Source organism: Atta colombica, unplaced genomic scaffold (genome assembly GCF_001594045.1).
Source record: "Atta colombica isolate Treedump-2 unplaced genomic scaffold, Acol1.0 scaffold12, whole genome shotgun sequence".
In the NCBI taxonomy this organism is placed as follows: domain Eukaryota; kingdom Metazoa; phylum Arthropoda; class Insecta; order Hymenoptera; family Formicidae; genus Atta; species Atta colombica.
Window position 1 is genome coordinate 7,330,554 of NW_017259206.1, and position 15,860 is coordinate 7,346,413.

General features: G+C 26.1%; 2 protein-coding genes across 2 annotated transcripts in view; both read right to left on the bottom strand.

The window, feature by feature from the left end:
• LOC108694473 (glutamate receptor ionotropic, kainate 2-like) overlaps positions 1-2,130 on the bottom strand; it is a 10,318-nt gene extending 8,188 nt beyond the window's left edge. Inside the window, exons 1-3 of the mRNA XM_018204007.1 lie at positions 1,950-2,130; positions 1,448-1,560; positions 423-578 (exon numbers count right to left, since the gene is read on the bottom strand). Of these exons, the coding sequence (XP_018059496.1) occupies positions 423-578; positions 1,448-1,535 (244 nt within the window). The 5' untranslated portion in view covers positions 1,536-1,560; positions 1,950-2,130. The remainder of the gene's footprint in view (positions 1-422; positions 579-1,447; positions 1,561-1,949) is intronic.
• Positions 2,131-5,397: 3,267 nt separating this feature from the next.
• LOC108694474 (glutamate receptor ionotropic, kainate 2-like) lies at positions 5,398-15,229 on the bottom strand. Its single transcript, XM_018204008.1, has 16 exons — positions 15,142-15,229; positions 13,864-14,019; positions 13,082-13,305; positions 12,508-12,813; positions 12,187-12,285; positions 11,503-11,679; positions 10,921-11,151; positions 8,743-8,961; positions 8,059-8,143; positions 7,788-7,926; positions 7,012-7,143; positions 6,657-6,858; positions 6,489-6,573; positions 6,211-6,357; positions 5,871-6,121; positions 5,398-5,544 (listed from the first exon to the last, which is right to left on the bottom strand). The coding sequence occupies exons 1-16, from the start codon at positions 15,227-15,229 to the stop codon at positions 5,398-5,400; spliced, it is 2,688 nt and encodes an 895-aa protein (XP_018059497.1).
• Between the last annotated feature and the right edge of the window lie 631 nt (positions 15,230-15,860).

Genomic DNA, 15,860 nt, shown 5'->3' on the forward strand with positions numbered 1-15,860 from the left:
GTATATAATAAATTAACAATATGTAAAATTGGTCTATAAAATTATTATAGAATAAAGATGCAATATAGCCTTCTTTGTAAATTCGTTTTATTTTTTAATTTACACATGAATTTTTGTAATCGTAACAAAATAATTTTTCTCATTTTAAATTATTATCATGCTTTTATTGAATGCGATTATTTGATAACATTTTACACACACACACACACACACACACACACACACACACACACAACGGTGTATGATTATATATGTATAACTATAAAACTATTCTAAACATTTTTAATTTTCTATCCGAATCTTGGGATTGAATTAGAATAAATACATTATGAAAAAATGCATATTTATAATTATTAGAAAACAAACTTGTTAATATTATGGAATGATTGTCATCGGAATAATCGATTTCATCGCGTACTTACCAGCTACACCAGTATTAAAACTATCAGTATTAGCATCGATGTACTCAGTGATGGGAATAAGTTCGAATGCGGGTGCAAAATTTTCATTTTTTGTGTCAGAGATTGCTCTTAAGAATACAGATTGAAGATCTTCTTCGCCTTTGTGAAAGATTGCTCCTAAAAAATATATATAATTATTAATAATTAAAAAATTTATAAAAAGTCCAACGTTGTTAGATTAATTAATGTTAATGTGTGAAATATAGTACAAAGATTGAGGAATATATACATGATTATATATTGTATAACAGACATCAGAAAAGCTTTAACATAAGAAATTTTAAAAATAAAAATGAAGTGCTTTTCAAATAAATTATTATAATATTTTTTCCAAAAGAATAAATATATTAATTATATAATAAAATTTAGCACGTAATCGTAATGATTAACTGAAGTAAAAAGATTAATATACAAAAGATTAATTAATTTTCTAATTATACCTCCAAATAATTATTATATATCTATAATATATTTACTTGAATCGCTAAATACTAATTGGTGATGCACAAATTCACAATTTATGTTATGCGTGTCGGATCAATATTATTAAATAATAAGCAACATTGGTATTATCACGAGCAAAATTTATCATTACTGAATTTTAATTTTAAACTTATAAATATATTTGACTCTAAAATTGATAAATATATTTTTATTTCTATCATATTAAGAAAATTTTTTACGTTATAATAAATATATCTTTTTTTATTTTATTTTGATTATGAATCCATGTGTTATAGCATTCTTTTAATAATGATTTATCATAAAAAAGAAGAAATCAATAAATAATTTATGGAGTCGATTATTATTTAATTTAAACATATATATATAGTCGTCAAATAGAATATTATGTTAAATTACTGTAAAGTAGATTATCATAGAGGTTTTAGTGTTTGTCTATCGATAAATGATTTTTTTTTTATCTGCGAAACTTCCATACATAAGCGGTATACTTTCTAAAGTTTTCTAGAATGATCACTGCTTACCGATTTTTATTTGTCGCATCAGACCATGAATGCACGTTGCCAATACTAATAAAATTAATGTGATCGGAAACAACTGTCGTGAGTCCATTTTAGTAAAAAATTTAGTAAAAAATCTGTAAAACATAATAGTGAATTTATTTACAAGATATGAATAACTTGAGTAATTATTAATAAATTTCTCCTTTTCTATATGCATAATATTACATTTTATCGATATTAATAATACATAATAAAATGTATATATATCAAATATAGATTTTAATTAGGATTCAATTTTTTTTCTTAAATAAAATATTTGTTATCATTTAATAATTTTACTTTTCGAGCACTTTCTAAGCTATTTAGAGAATATATGAATAATCATAATTTCTAATTAAAGTTCTTTATGATTATAAATTTTAACGGTTTAAACTATTTTGAGATCAATCGAGTTACATCAATTTTTATATCAGTAGAACTATACTATTTTATATGTATATACTAATAATTTTATTAGTTTTACCTTAATGTTCGCGCGTCAATCTTCTTCGGTGTTTGAATTCAATATTTTTTTGGAATCGATTAAGATCTTTATCTAAACCAAAGAACTTTTGATAGAAACTGTTCGAAATTTCAACGAAATAGAAGAGGGAAAAACCAATGAATCAGGAAACTGTATTCGCGAAGTTTCGACTTCGATGTTATCCTACTATACACTGATCTAAATTTGGATCTGAACCACATCTTATGTACGCTTGGCTTCGCGTTGTTCGTTTTGAGAACCGTGTCTGTTGACTACGTCGCAGACATTCTTCCAGTAACGATATTTTATATTTATACTTCTATGTTTAAAAAATATATTCAAATAAGTGCGTTATTAAAATTATAAATTCATATGTTGTTCATTTAATTAAATAAATTAGTAAGGATATTTTTTGTTGTAATCTAACAAATATCGAGAGAATCAAGTTTAAATTATAATAAATACAAACAATCTACCTTTAGTTTTTCCGTTTTTATTATTTGAACTAATTCTCTTTATTGCAAATTTGCCAGTTTGTGATTAAAATATCTCTTATTTTCAAAATAAAATTAGAAAGAATATATTTTTAATCATGTAGCAAAAAATTAATGAACAAATGAAGTAGTAAATTAATAAAGGCTATAAAAATTACTAATTATTTATAACATATAAAAAACTTAAGTAGTTAATGCTTTATCGCGATTATATTGGATTATAATGTCAAAGCGAGTAATATGAAGTTTTTCCTTGCATTACATATACCGAAATAGATTAATCTTTTTTGTCGTTATTATTATTCACATATGATAGTATAAATTAAGACATATTTTCTAAACCAATAATTATTCAAGGTTAATAAATCAGAACATTATTTAACCATCGCTTCATACTAAAAAAATTTTATTTAAATACATATTAACAATACAGAATACTTTCAATTTGTGTCACGCTTTATTTATAGAAATAAAAATTAATGTAATTATTTTTGTTAAATCTTAAGCATTTTTAATAAGGATCTCTTGATCTATTGAAGTCTAAATATCTACAATTGATGAACCAAATCCGATATTTGCTTGTTGGCGAATAATAGATCAATATTAAGTATCAAGCGCATGTGAACATTGTTAAAAATATTTTTCTTGCATGATTTGTGAATATATACTAATATTATCACGCAAAATTCATTACTAATGAATTTTAAATAAAAGTTATTTTATTATAAATATGTTTTACTTTTTTTTTTATTGATATATTTTTTTATGGTGAAGCTGCTTTTTTTTGTTTTAATTTTAAATCGATATAACATTGTTATCTAGTGTTTTTTAATGACGTAATGACGCATAAAAAGGAAAATAATTAATAATTTATACATCGGTTTTTATTTAAATTTAATGTGTATGTTACAGTCGCCAAATGGAATATTAATCCTAATTGATATTCGTTATGAACTTGTCTGAACTGGTAATTACAAGTCTATCGCACTTTAAATTAATATATCTTTGTTTGAAGTTAATGTAATTAATGGTTTTTTTATTCAAGTGAAAATAAAAATTTGGAGAATAATATTATATAACTTAAAATTGTATAATATTGTGAAAATATTATTATTTGTTTATTTGAATATTTGTTATAAACAATTTTTCACAATGTAGTTGGAAGAAGTGGGTCTTCGCAAATATTGATTTGGTTTAAAATACTTTTTACATTTACGTATCAGTAGAATAGATTATCGTAGAGATTTCAGTCTTTGCTAATTTTTTCGTTAAATGATTCTTTTGAACATAAAATTTTTTCATATCATGAACTATATGTTTTCTAGAATTTATTAATTTTGTAAAAAAGGATCAGTCCTTACCGATTTTTATTGGTCGCATCTGACCAAAGGTACGATACGTTGTCACTAATAAAAGTAGTATAACCGAAAACAAACATTGTAGTGGATCCATTTTAATAAATAATATGTAAAACGCAAGGACGAATTTATTCGAAATATATTGCGTGTTAATTATGATATAAATGATATAATACAACGGGATGTCAAATATGCGTGTGCATTTGTACATCAAGCTTCGTATATTGCAATATTCTAAATAATTGACGTAAGAGAGCTAAAAATGTATAAGACATATTGATTTCAGATTTTTTTTATCGTACGTAGATAATTCCTGCTTTTTTCTCTTTGAATGACATATGTTAATTCTTCGTTTTTTTAACTTTTTTAAGTTTTAACAGTTGTTAAATGGATAACAATTGATGATATCAGCAGCATCATTATCCAATCCACGCAGTTGTGATATTATTGTTTTAGTTTCAGTTTATAATTTTAAGTCCGACAACTTTAAACTACACGCAGTTTACATAAATGAAAGATGCATTTAGAATTTACATTTAAAAATACTATTAGGCAAATCTCAAAATCTTATGTACCTCGATTATATTGTCATTTTCAAACTTATTTGATAATTATTTAGAATATCTCCCCCTCCCCCCTTCCTACCTCAAATCTTAATAAAAATGCATTTATGCACGACGTGTTTTCACTCAAAACGAAAGAATCTGGCAAAAAACGCTCTCGTGAATCGAGTTTTTAAGAATTACAGTTGGAGATTTTGGAGTATAAAGTCTCCAATTTTAATTCTTAAAAACTCGATTAAGCCGACCGCCGCATTTTTTTTGCCAGATTCTTTCGTTTTTAGTGAAAACACGTCAAATAAGTATATTTTTATTAAGATTTGGGATGGGGTGGGAGGTTTTATTCTAAATAATTATCGTTATTTTATTTATCAAGTTTTATTTTCATTTAGATTAATTCTTACAATACAGGAACTCTAAAATATATCAAGTGCTCTTTACCTGCAATATTAAAAAAAAATTTTATTTGAATACATTCTAACAATACAGAATACTTTTAATCTGTGTCGTGCTTTACTTATAGAAATGAAAATTAATATTATAAAATTATTTTTGTTAAATCTTAAGCATGCATGCTTTTAGCATGCTATAAGGATTTCTTGACCAACTTGATTGAAGTCTAAATATCTCCAGTTGATGAAGCAAATCTGATTTTTACTTGTTAGCGAACTACGCTTATATTAACTATTGTACAAGATGGTTAATATTTTAAAATAATATTACAGAAGAGAGGTATACACAGAGATGATTGACACACAGTCGTTTAGCTTAGTGTTTACAAACAAACATCTATATATACATCTATTTATATATGTATGCATATTTATTTAATGCTAAATTAGTGCTTTCAATGTAGGTGTCTTTATATTATTTAAAATAATTTGTGGTTAAACTTAAATGCTTTTGGTAATAATTAATTAATTTCGTACATTTGTTTCTGTTATAGTTTTTATATGATCGTACACATTTGTTTCTGTTATGGTTTTTATCGAATTTATCAAATATAATCAATTTATGAAAAAGAAGCAATGATAGATCAAGCCGTAGATGCAGCTCTGTCAAGTCCATCCTCTTTGGAACTTATGTTACTGTTGCTCCTCTTGATAATTTTAACTGGTTTCCTAATTGCGAAGATATTCACGGTAAATTTCAACTCGGCAACTAGCACTTTCCACAGTGTGATCTGTATAAAAGATGATAATTATTTCTCTTTATAATATATCGTAATAATGGCGATATAGTAATTAACTTATTAAATTTAAGGTTAATACATATAGTTAAAATTCTCGTATTGTGCATTTATTTCACAATTTAATTTCTTTCTTTTCATCTAAATTAAATTGTGAAATAATTTAATTTAGATAAAAAGAAAGAAATCTTATATTGAATATTAAGTTTTTGAGAGCTTTCCTTTTCTTCGTTAAAAGAAACAAAATTAATTTACTTTATTTACAATATTTATCTCTAAATTAACAATTTCCTGAATGAACACGATAAAATGGAGATTACCTTTTCTGTCTCAGCAACTTTATGTACATTCCATAGAAATTCGCAAATTACGATAAAGAATGAAGCGCTACAACCACATATTAGAACGAAGAATACACCTCCGAGACCTGTCATCCCTAATTCGTCTACTTTAATTTCATCTTGATTGCACAAACCTCTTTCTTGCCACCACTTTTTTTTGAGATCCTCCATTACACCATTCTCGATAAGCGTTAAGATCGCATGATCAATATATATTCTGTATGGAGAATCTGCAGAAGAGATGCAGAAGAGAAATGATTTATATAAAGATAAAGAAATGGAAAAATATTGGTATTGCAGTGAAGTTATATAATATTACTGCGTGGCATAACAATGGCATAGCCTCTATTTCCGATCACGTTGCCTATTTTAATTATATCGCATTTCCGCGCCGTATAATATTCAATAGCGCCACTTTCCATAAGAAAGGCATATCGTCGTTTGCTCTTGATAACTCGGTCGATTCCTGAAACATATTACAGAAAATTAATATATTTGAGAATTCAAAAGAAAAAAATTTGTTTTTTCGAATAATGTCTCGAATCCTTTTTAAAGAAAGATTTTTCACATAGGTGATTTAATTTTGGAAATGTGCACCTTCTTCATAACTTGATGCAAATACGCTTGGCCTAGAATTCACCATTACAGCCCACATTTGTTTGTACGTTGAGTGATTCGAATTCTATAATTGGATAATATCGAATCATATATGTAAGTTATTTTCATATTGAACTAAATATGATCATAAATAAGCTGCTAATGTACTTTGAAGAATGTTGCTGTTTCGCCACCCTCTAGTGCACCATATTTAATTTTTGTCTGTCTGGCCAGGTCCTCAATTCCTTTAATAGGTATGCCTATTTTGTCTGCAGTAAGAAAGACTGCTGTGAGATACGCTGTGTAGAAGCTGTACATGATCAAAGTAAATAACCACCATATGCTCGCAAGCATGCGCATAGATGATGTTCTACAATGAAAGTGATTTTATTTATGTTAGAAAATATTATTATTAGTTTAACTTTTGGTTAAAAAAATAATTTCTTCAATATTTACAATATATTTATAATGTACGTTTATATGTTTATTAATTATAATGTAATGATATCATATTAGAACTTACTTGAGCAGTATGTTTGAACCTCCTTGCATAAAAGAAGAAATAGTAAAGTAAAACGAATTTTTTAAGTTAAAATTATTTTCTTCGGAATCAGCATTGCGTAGATGATGCGGATTTTTCCATTTAGATGTCATTCTTTAGAAAGAATTTAAATTTTTGAAATACAAGACACATTTTTTAACGGTTATCTTCACTTTACTAATTTTAGTAGAGAAAAGTTGCCGATACTGACATAAGTTTCCTAAAATGGCACTCCCTTGTTTCTCAGAAATTAACTATTGCATTTATTAATACTAATAAAATTATGATCTATTTAGCTGTTTTGAATATCAACAAAAAATCTAGTATCGAAATCAATCGATCTTAAAGATCAATCGACTTCAAATCGACTTGTGAACCCGGGAAATCTTATATACATTCACTTATGGATACTGTTTACAGATAACTTCTGTAAAAGAAAAAGAATTGGAATACATAACATTATTGCTTAATGTTTGGTCAGTTTTGGAATCCATTTTGTCAGATGTTCATTTTTGCTTATCTTACGAAAAAAATAATTATTGCAAAATAGCAAACTATTATAAAAACTACTTATTATTATTTGATAGGAGACATTTTTTAGTTTACTTATATTTTTTAAGTTTTATTTTTAATTTTTAAGAAATATTATCTAAAAACAAAGTAGTCGGTATTGGCCTTCCTCTATTTGAAAAGGATAATTTTTGTTACATTTTTATTACATTCCAAATTATGAAGTATTTTGTTTCTAAAAATCTTACCTTGCCTGAAGAAATAACATTATCGATACGAGGAAGCTAGCAATAGCCATATAGAGCCATACTTCTTTAGAGAAAGGCACTAAGACTGGGAAAAAAGGTGACGTTTGCTTCTCCGGTTTGCTAAATACAATGCTGGTACCTAATTTAAAACAAAATTGGAATACTGCCATTAATATACGTTAGTCTAAAATTTAACTATTTATTTATTTACTTATTTTTACAATATCTTAATGTTAATTTATTTTTGGGTTCCGTAGGGATATTGCGTTACCTGTGGACATGAAAGGTACACTGAAATCCACAACAGTCTTGCGATGAGATGTCATCATTAAATCGGATATAGCAAGATCGGCTTCCTGAAATTTTTAAGAAATAGATTATAAATAATAGATTACTGAAAAGTAGTGCAAACTCAAACTATTGTTTGTTATTACAGTAAGTAGGGAAATCTTGTAAAATAAAGGTAAATAATTAACGTGGATTTTAAATAAAACGTGGATTATTTCATAAAAAAAAATACTATTATTAATTTAATTGTAATATGAAAACAACCTCAATTGATTTATATGTTTCTGTTCTATCTTTTCATAAAAAAAATTTTTTTTACTTTAATTTGTCGCCAAAATGAGAAATAAATTAAGAACAAATTTTTCTTTCTTTAAGCAAAAGTTTCTGCAAAAAAGGAAGGTACAATTTTGTTGAAATATTAAAAAATGTAGTTAGATGCAAATCTAAAAATAATTTTATCGGGACCATCAAAATAATTAGATATGTAGTAAACTCAAGCATAACTATCAATGCTGTGAAATGTTTTAATATTCCAGAAATCAACTTAAGCGTTCTATAATTATTTTGACAACCTAACGAAATTATTTTTAGATTTTGTATTTAGCAAAATTTTTAGATATTTAACAAATAATTTTTTCCTCTATAAAATGCAGAGCATTTTACTTACATGATTCAGAATGCTGCTGATTAGACCATTCCAAGTTTTTGTTTGTGGATCATAATTGCCCTGCTTATTATCAGCTACAATTTCGAACACTACTCCTTTGAAATGTAGAAATTTTTCGATTTTATTAATCAGATCGATGCAATAACCTTCATAGCGTTTTTGACCAATTAGTACTCCTCGCGTTGAACCATCGATCACTTCCATAACGTAGGGTTTGCTCTAAATCGGAGGAAGTTATTGCATCTTTCATATCTCCAAAAATATTTATATAATTTATACTTAGTTAAATATGACTACAATAAATAAAAAGAAGAGCTAGGTTACTCATAGAACAATTATGTGTAACTTTATTGACTTGTTCGCTATTACGTATATCATTAATAGTTAGTAGTATATGACATTTCTATTTTTGTACCAACTAAAAGAAATCATATATTGAAGCATTAAAGTAATATTATTAAATACGATATTGTTTTTGTTCTTTTTTATACTTATTATCTATACTCAATGTATAAGTTAATATTTTTGATCATTGGGCTATTGATTACATAGATAATTTGGCATTTGGATAAAGAAGAACGAACTAAATTGTCAGGAATCATCAATTTGCGTTACTTATATATTTTTGATTTATATTTTATATTGATAAGGACCCGAATTGAAATGTTTATTTTATTCGTTTTGTTACATTCACACAAAAATAAAGAATTTTCTGTGTATCCGAACAACTCTAGACTCTGATGGGTTTTTTTACATTTTTCACTGATTATTTATACTTATTATGTACTAAATATCTTTCTTAAATTGTATATGTAATATAATTTTAAATCCTCTCTTGTAGTTTATGAATTACAAAATGAATTTACAAGATATATTTCTAATATTTTATGGCTAACAATATATAATCTTTTAATGTCAGAGCTATAATTATGCCTAGCTGGCCCCCCCCAATTAACTAAATGAATAAATTATTTAATAATGAGATATTTATGCGCTCTTAAAATCAGCAAACAAATTTTTGCGCTTATATTGTTTAGTTAAAAAAAATTTTTTTGGGAGGAGCTGAACAGGCTATCAGTCAGCCTCTGTGTTAATAACAATTGATTTGGAAAATCAAATAGGATTTATGCGCTATTTATGCGCTTCCATATTTTCAATTTTTGCATCCATTAATTATTTCCTTCTTGGATCAAACAGTCATATTTATCCCTGAGTCATTTTAAATTGCAAAATTACGCTCTAACTATACATCATCGATTTATAGTATAGGCGCAACCACTTCCAAGCAAATTCGATTTTTGCACTGCAATCCTTAAGGGACTTCTCTTCTGAAGCAAACAGTAGTATTCATATCTAAATCATTAAAAATTATGAAAATACTTTAACTGTGCTTTAACTGTGCAAAATATATTTTGATTTATGCGTTATGAATACTAAATAAATATTTCTATTTAAAAAATCAGAGATAATAATGTAAAAGGATTGGAGAAGCTAAAGCTCAAAGATCGGTAAATATAATAAATAGGATTAGTAATATTTTCGTTCTGTTTGTTAACTTCTTTCTGTTTTGCACACGGAAAGAATTTTTTTAGAATTTATTCTGAATATGATAGTCGTGGAACAATACTATATTTCGAAGAATTTTAATGTAAATCTCTTTCATTTATTAATAAAATTACAATAAGTATAAAATAAGAATCGATTAATTTTATTTAATTTGCATGGTAAAAATCTTTAAAATATTGTATTGTACCACAATTACCATATTTTCAGGGTAAATTTTAAAAGAAAATTCTGTGATTATTGTACTACAACTACCATATTTCAGAGTAAATTTTAAAAGAAAATAGCGTAATTTTGCAATTTAAACGATTTATGCTCGTTTCCACGAATGTAGTTCATAGTAAATCAAATTTAATCTTAATTTAAAATTTATTCTTCGTCTTTTTCCACCTGCGTTGATATGTCAAAATGGGCATTATTAGAGATGAATATGTCTGTTTGCTCCAAGAGGGAAGTCCTTAAGGGATGCAGCAAAAATGAAACTGTGTGAATATGAAAGCGCATAAATAGCGCTTTATTACATAATTTATTCATTAAAATTTGATTAAGTGGGAAGGGACCATCTAGGCAGACGTATCTAGATCTATAATTAATATGTTAAATAGTACTACGAACTTCGCGTACACTAATCTTGAATATCTTCTCTTCCATGAATCTTTTATATAAATAGATATCTTCCTTCTTCCTAATGTGACTAATATGTAAACCTTTAAATGTATCCCAATAACCCAATATTTGTATATCCTTATTCGATTGTCGAAAATTCAAGATTTTTACATTAAAATCTCGTCTACGGCCATATTCATCAATGTACATAATGCCAGTTATCTGTCCTCTCTTTGATATCTGTGTGCGAGAAAAAATTTCGTACATTGAAAATAAAAATTTATTTTCTTGCATTAAAAGTAAATAATGAAAATTTGATATTAATTTTTCAATATCTTTTTGCGAGTATTCATTATTTGAATGCAGTTGTGTTCAAGTAGTGAACATTGGCACCATTATTATGTCAGACATATTTAACAGATTTAATGTGGCATTAAATTAACTTTGAAGAATTTACTTTTTTATGTAAGTGTATATAAAAATGTAAGAAAGTTATTAATTAAATTACTTTTTTTATAACATGTCTTAAGACTTAAAGTCAAATTGCTAGTTTTTTATTATATAAGAAATGATAAAGAAAGACCTCCTTACCTCTCGCATAACGCTAGTAATATTAGATCCTACTTGATACTTTCTAGTACTATTTGTACAAGAAAGTGGTATAGGATCAATGGACATATCTACTTCATTTTCAATATTTCTTGCATTTAGAGTCTCTAATGTTGTATGTAACAAAAATACTGCATCATAGAGGACCGCTGAATCTAGCTATATCAAAATCGCAAATTAGTTCAAGTGGTTATTTAATTTTATTAATAAGTAATTTTTTAGTAAGTAATTTTTTTATTTTCAATTTTTAATATAAAATATCTGTGTCATCTAATTCAGTCCGAAATGTGAAAACATTAAATAAATATTAATCTGTCTGCTAGAATAAATAAATACTTTTTTTTTCTTAAGTGCTTGCGCAACAAAAAATTGCAGAAATGTTTTAATTCTTTGTGAATGTTTATTTATTGAATGTTTATTTATAATAAGTAATACTCTTTTTTTGTTATAATTTTTCATTATCAAGTGGCACTGACTGTTTGCAATCATTTGAGCGAATCATTGTTCGCACTTAATTTACTTGATGTAGATCTGGCTTAACGCGAGTACTTAAGAATTGTACATATAGTATAAATACAATCAGAGAATATCAACTTTTGAGATTATATTATAATATATTGTATTATGTTTATTGCTGATAATTAAAGGGGAATGTTGAATAAATACCGAATCAATTCCTTTTATGTCATCGTTCTCTCTTATGCTCAGTCCAGTGATCTTGAAGGTACCACTTAGTATGTCGCTAATAGGTAGAATGGATGAATCCTAGGATTTAATGGAATGATTATTTCAAAATCTACTTGTTTTCTAGCAATCGGATATGCACAAGAACATATAATATTATGCTTTATCTATCTAATTTTCCTTAAATGTAATTTTTAAAGGTTTAATTTATAATTTTTTTAATTATCAATCTTTTTGGCCTGAAATACATGAAATATGTTTTCGAAAGTATCATGTTGAAATGAAACATATAATGTATAGTACCAAATATGTAATTATGAAGTCGGAATAATCTTCTAATAAACTAACTTCCTTTGCCTGATACAGCACTTTCATAATATTTTCCGGTTTAACATCGATAATTATATTGCGCACTGACAAATAGCGTATCTCTCTGAGCATCGAGCGATAATCCGATCCTTTTTCAAGTTTCCATGCTGTATGTATAATCGGTTCGTTGTTATCTCCTTTTAGGATCAAAGTTTTCTGAAGACGTGACAGTCCTTCATCAGTTTCGTAAATCGCTGCGAATTTTTGCCAGTTCATTGAATCAATGACATCGGCGATAGCCTGTACAATTTTGTAGATCAAAAATATATTACAAATAATAATTGTATTTCGAATGTGCAATAAAATCGATTTAACTTGCGTCTTAGAAAAGATGTTTGATTCTATTGGGTAATTATTCGGTTTGATTAATTAACTAAATATGCATCCACAGATCAATCACCATAAAAATAAATTGAATTATTACTTACACTGTTAAACATGTCCAAGTTATCATAATGTACACATCTACTATTTAGCTGCGAAATGATTCTTTTAAATTGCGACTAACCTGGCTGACTTGTTCACTGGCAGGGAATATGTTTATAGTCATATGTTTATATTCATATATATTTGATGAAGCCTTCTTCTGGTTTTCCTTTCCTTCGCTTTCTCGCCAAACGTACTCTATATGCGGAATATCAAATCTCGCAGCAATGCTCGCAACTATGCCACTAGTATACCGACTTGAAGGTCCGAAAATGGCTGCCACACCTTCCTCAAGAAGTTTACAAGCTATGTAGAAAATAATACAATGTCGAATATGTAAATCAATAAATATGTTCAAAATTAGAATAATTATGTAACGTAAAGTCTTTTTCATAAATTTGTTTTTTCCCATTTTACGTATTTCTATAAAAAAGAATCTTAAAAAAGAATAAATCTCTTGTTTCTTTTTCATAAATTTTTTAAGATACTTTTTATAAAAGTACCTTAATTTGATACTGAAGTTGGCTCCCAACTTTTGAAAAAATTAACATACATCATTCAATTGCTTATCGTTTGCACATATATACGTCTTTTAAATTTTTGTTTGCACATTTCTATGCTACAAAAGGTTAATTTTTTCAAAGATTGAGGATTGCAATTTTTCACAGGTTAATTTGATAACATCTTACCTTATATGTATATTATATATAATTATAAAAATAGTTTAAAAAGTTTTTTAATTTTTATTCTTGAGATTAGAATAAAGATGATTACGTAGGAAAATAGATTTGTAATTATTAAAAAATATACACGTCAACATTATGGAATAATCGTCATTCGAAATAATTGGACTCACGTACTTACCAGCTATAGCAGTCATAAAGCTGTCGGTACGGCCTTCGATGTACTTAGTAACTGCTACAAGTTCAAATACGGATTCATGGTTTTCGTTTTTTGTGTCAGAGATTGCTTTTGAGAATACAGATTGAAGATATTCTTCGCCTTTGTGAAAAATTGCTCCTAAAAATATATTAATAAATGAAAAATTAAATAAAAAAATTGATATTATATATACATTTTTTATAAAGAATAAATATGAATAAATTTGATTTACAATTTTTTAATCAATAAATTTATCAGTGATGATTATTATTTGAAGTAAAAAATTTTGTGTATTATCACAATTAATTTTTTAATTATGTCTGTAAATAATTATTACGTGTATTTACTTTAATAATAGCTAATAATACTAGTAGACTATGTATATATTTACAATTTACGCGTATCGGATCAATATTAAGTAACAAGCGCATGCGAACATCGTTAAAAATATTTCTCTTGCGACTTTGTGAATATTCTGATATTATCACCTGCAAAATTCGTTATTAATGAACTGTAATTTAAAATTATTTTATTATAAATATTTTTTTTTCCTTCCTTTATATTAATGTATTTTGATATATTTTATATTGATTTATTTATATTGATTATTTGTATTGATATATTTTATGGTGAACATACTTTTTCCATTTTGTTTTAATTATGAATCGATGTAGCATTATTACATAACATTTTTAATAGCGTAATGACATAATTTGTCATAAAAAAGAAGACACTTAATAATTTATATAGCTGTTAAATTTAAATTTAATATGTATGTGACAATCGCTAAATATCATATTAATTCTAATTGGTATTCGTTTCGAAATTTTCTGAACTGGTATTCAAAAGTCTATTGCAATTTAAATTAATATATATTGATTTACGTTAATATATATTAATATATATAATAATTAATATATATTGTCTTTGCTTGAAGTTACTGTAATTATACGGATTTTTAATCATATGAAAATAAAAATTCGAGGAATAAATGAAACTTAAAATTGTGTAATGTTGTGACAAATATTTGTTATAAACAATTTCTCATAGTGTAAATGAAAGAAGTCTTCGCAAATACTGATTTGGTTTAAAATATTTTTTACTTTTACGTAATATCAATAGAGTAGAAATTATCGTAGAAATTTCAGTCTTCACCAATTCTGTTGTTAAATAATTCTTTTGAACAATAGGCAATATTTTCATACATGAGCGATACATTTTCTAAAATATATTAATTTTTTAAAAATGATCGTTCCTTACCGATTTTTATTGGTCGCATTTGGCCATGGATACGTGTTGTTACTAATAAAACTAATGCAATCGAAAATAGACACTGTCGTGAATACATTTTAATAAATAAAATGTAAAACAAAGATGAATTTATTCTATGAAATATTTGCGCGTGTTAATTAAGACATAAATAATACAGTACGATATGCGTCAGTCAAATATGCGTGTGCATTAGCACGTCAAGCTTCGTGTACTGCAATATTCAAAGTAATTAACGTATAAGAGCTAAAAGTATATAAGATGGATTGATTCCAAATTTTTTTATCGTATGTAGGTAATTCCTGTTTCTTTCTCTTTTGAATGTTAATTTTTCATTTTTTTAGCTTTTTTAAATTTTAACAATTATTAAGTGCCTAATGATGCTACTGGCATTATCATTATCTACATCGAATCTACAGCGTAATTCAGTTATAATATTATTGTTTTAGTTTCAGTTTATAATTATTTTAAATCCAACAGTAAATTACGCGCAGTTTACATAAATGAAAAATGTATTTAGAATTTACATTTAAAAATACTATTAGGCATTTCTAAAATCTTACCTCGACTGTATTTTCTAACTTATTTTATTTAAATTATTATTTTATTAAAATTTTTTTTTTATTTGGATTCATGCTTACAGAAACGCTTTAAAATACATCAAGTTCTCTTTATCTACTAAAAAAAATTTTATTTAAATACATGCTAAT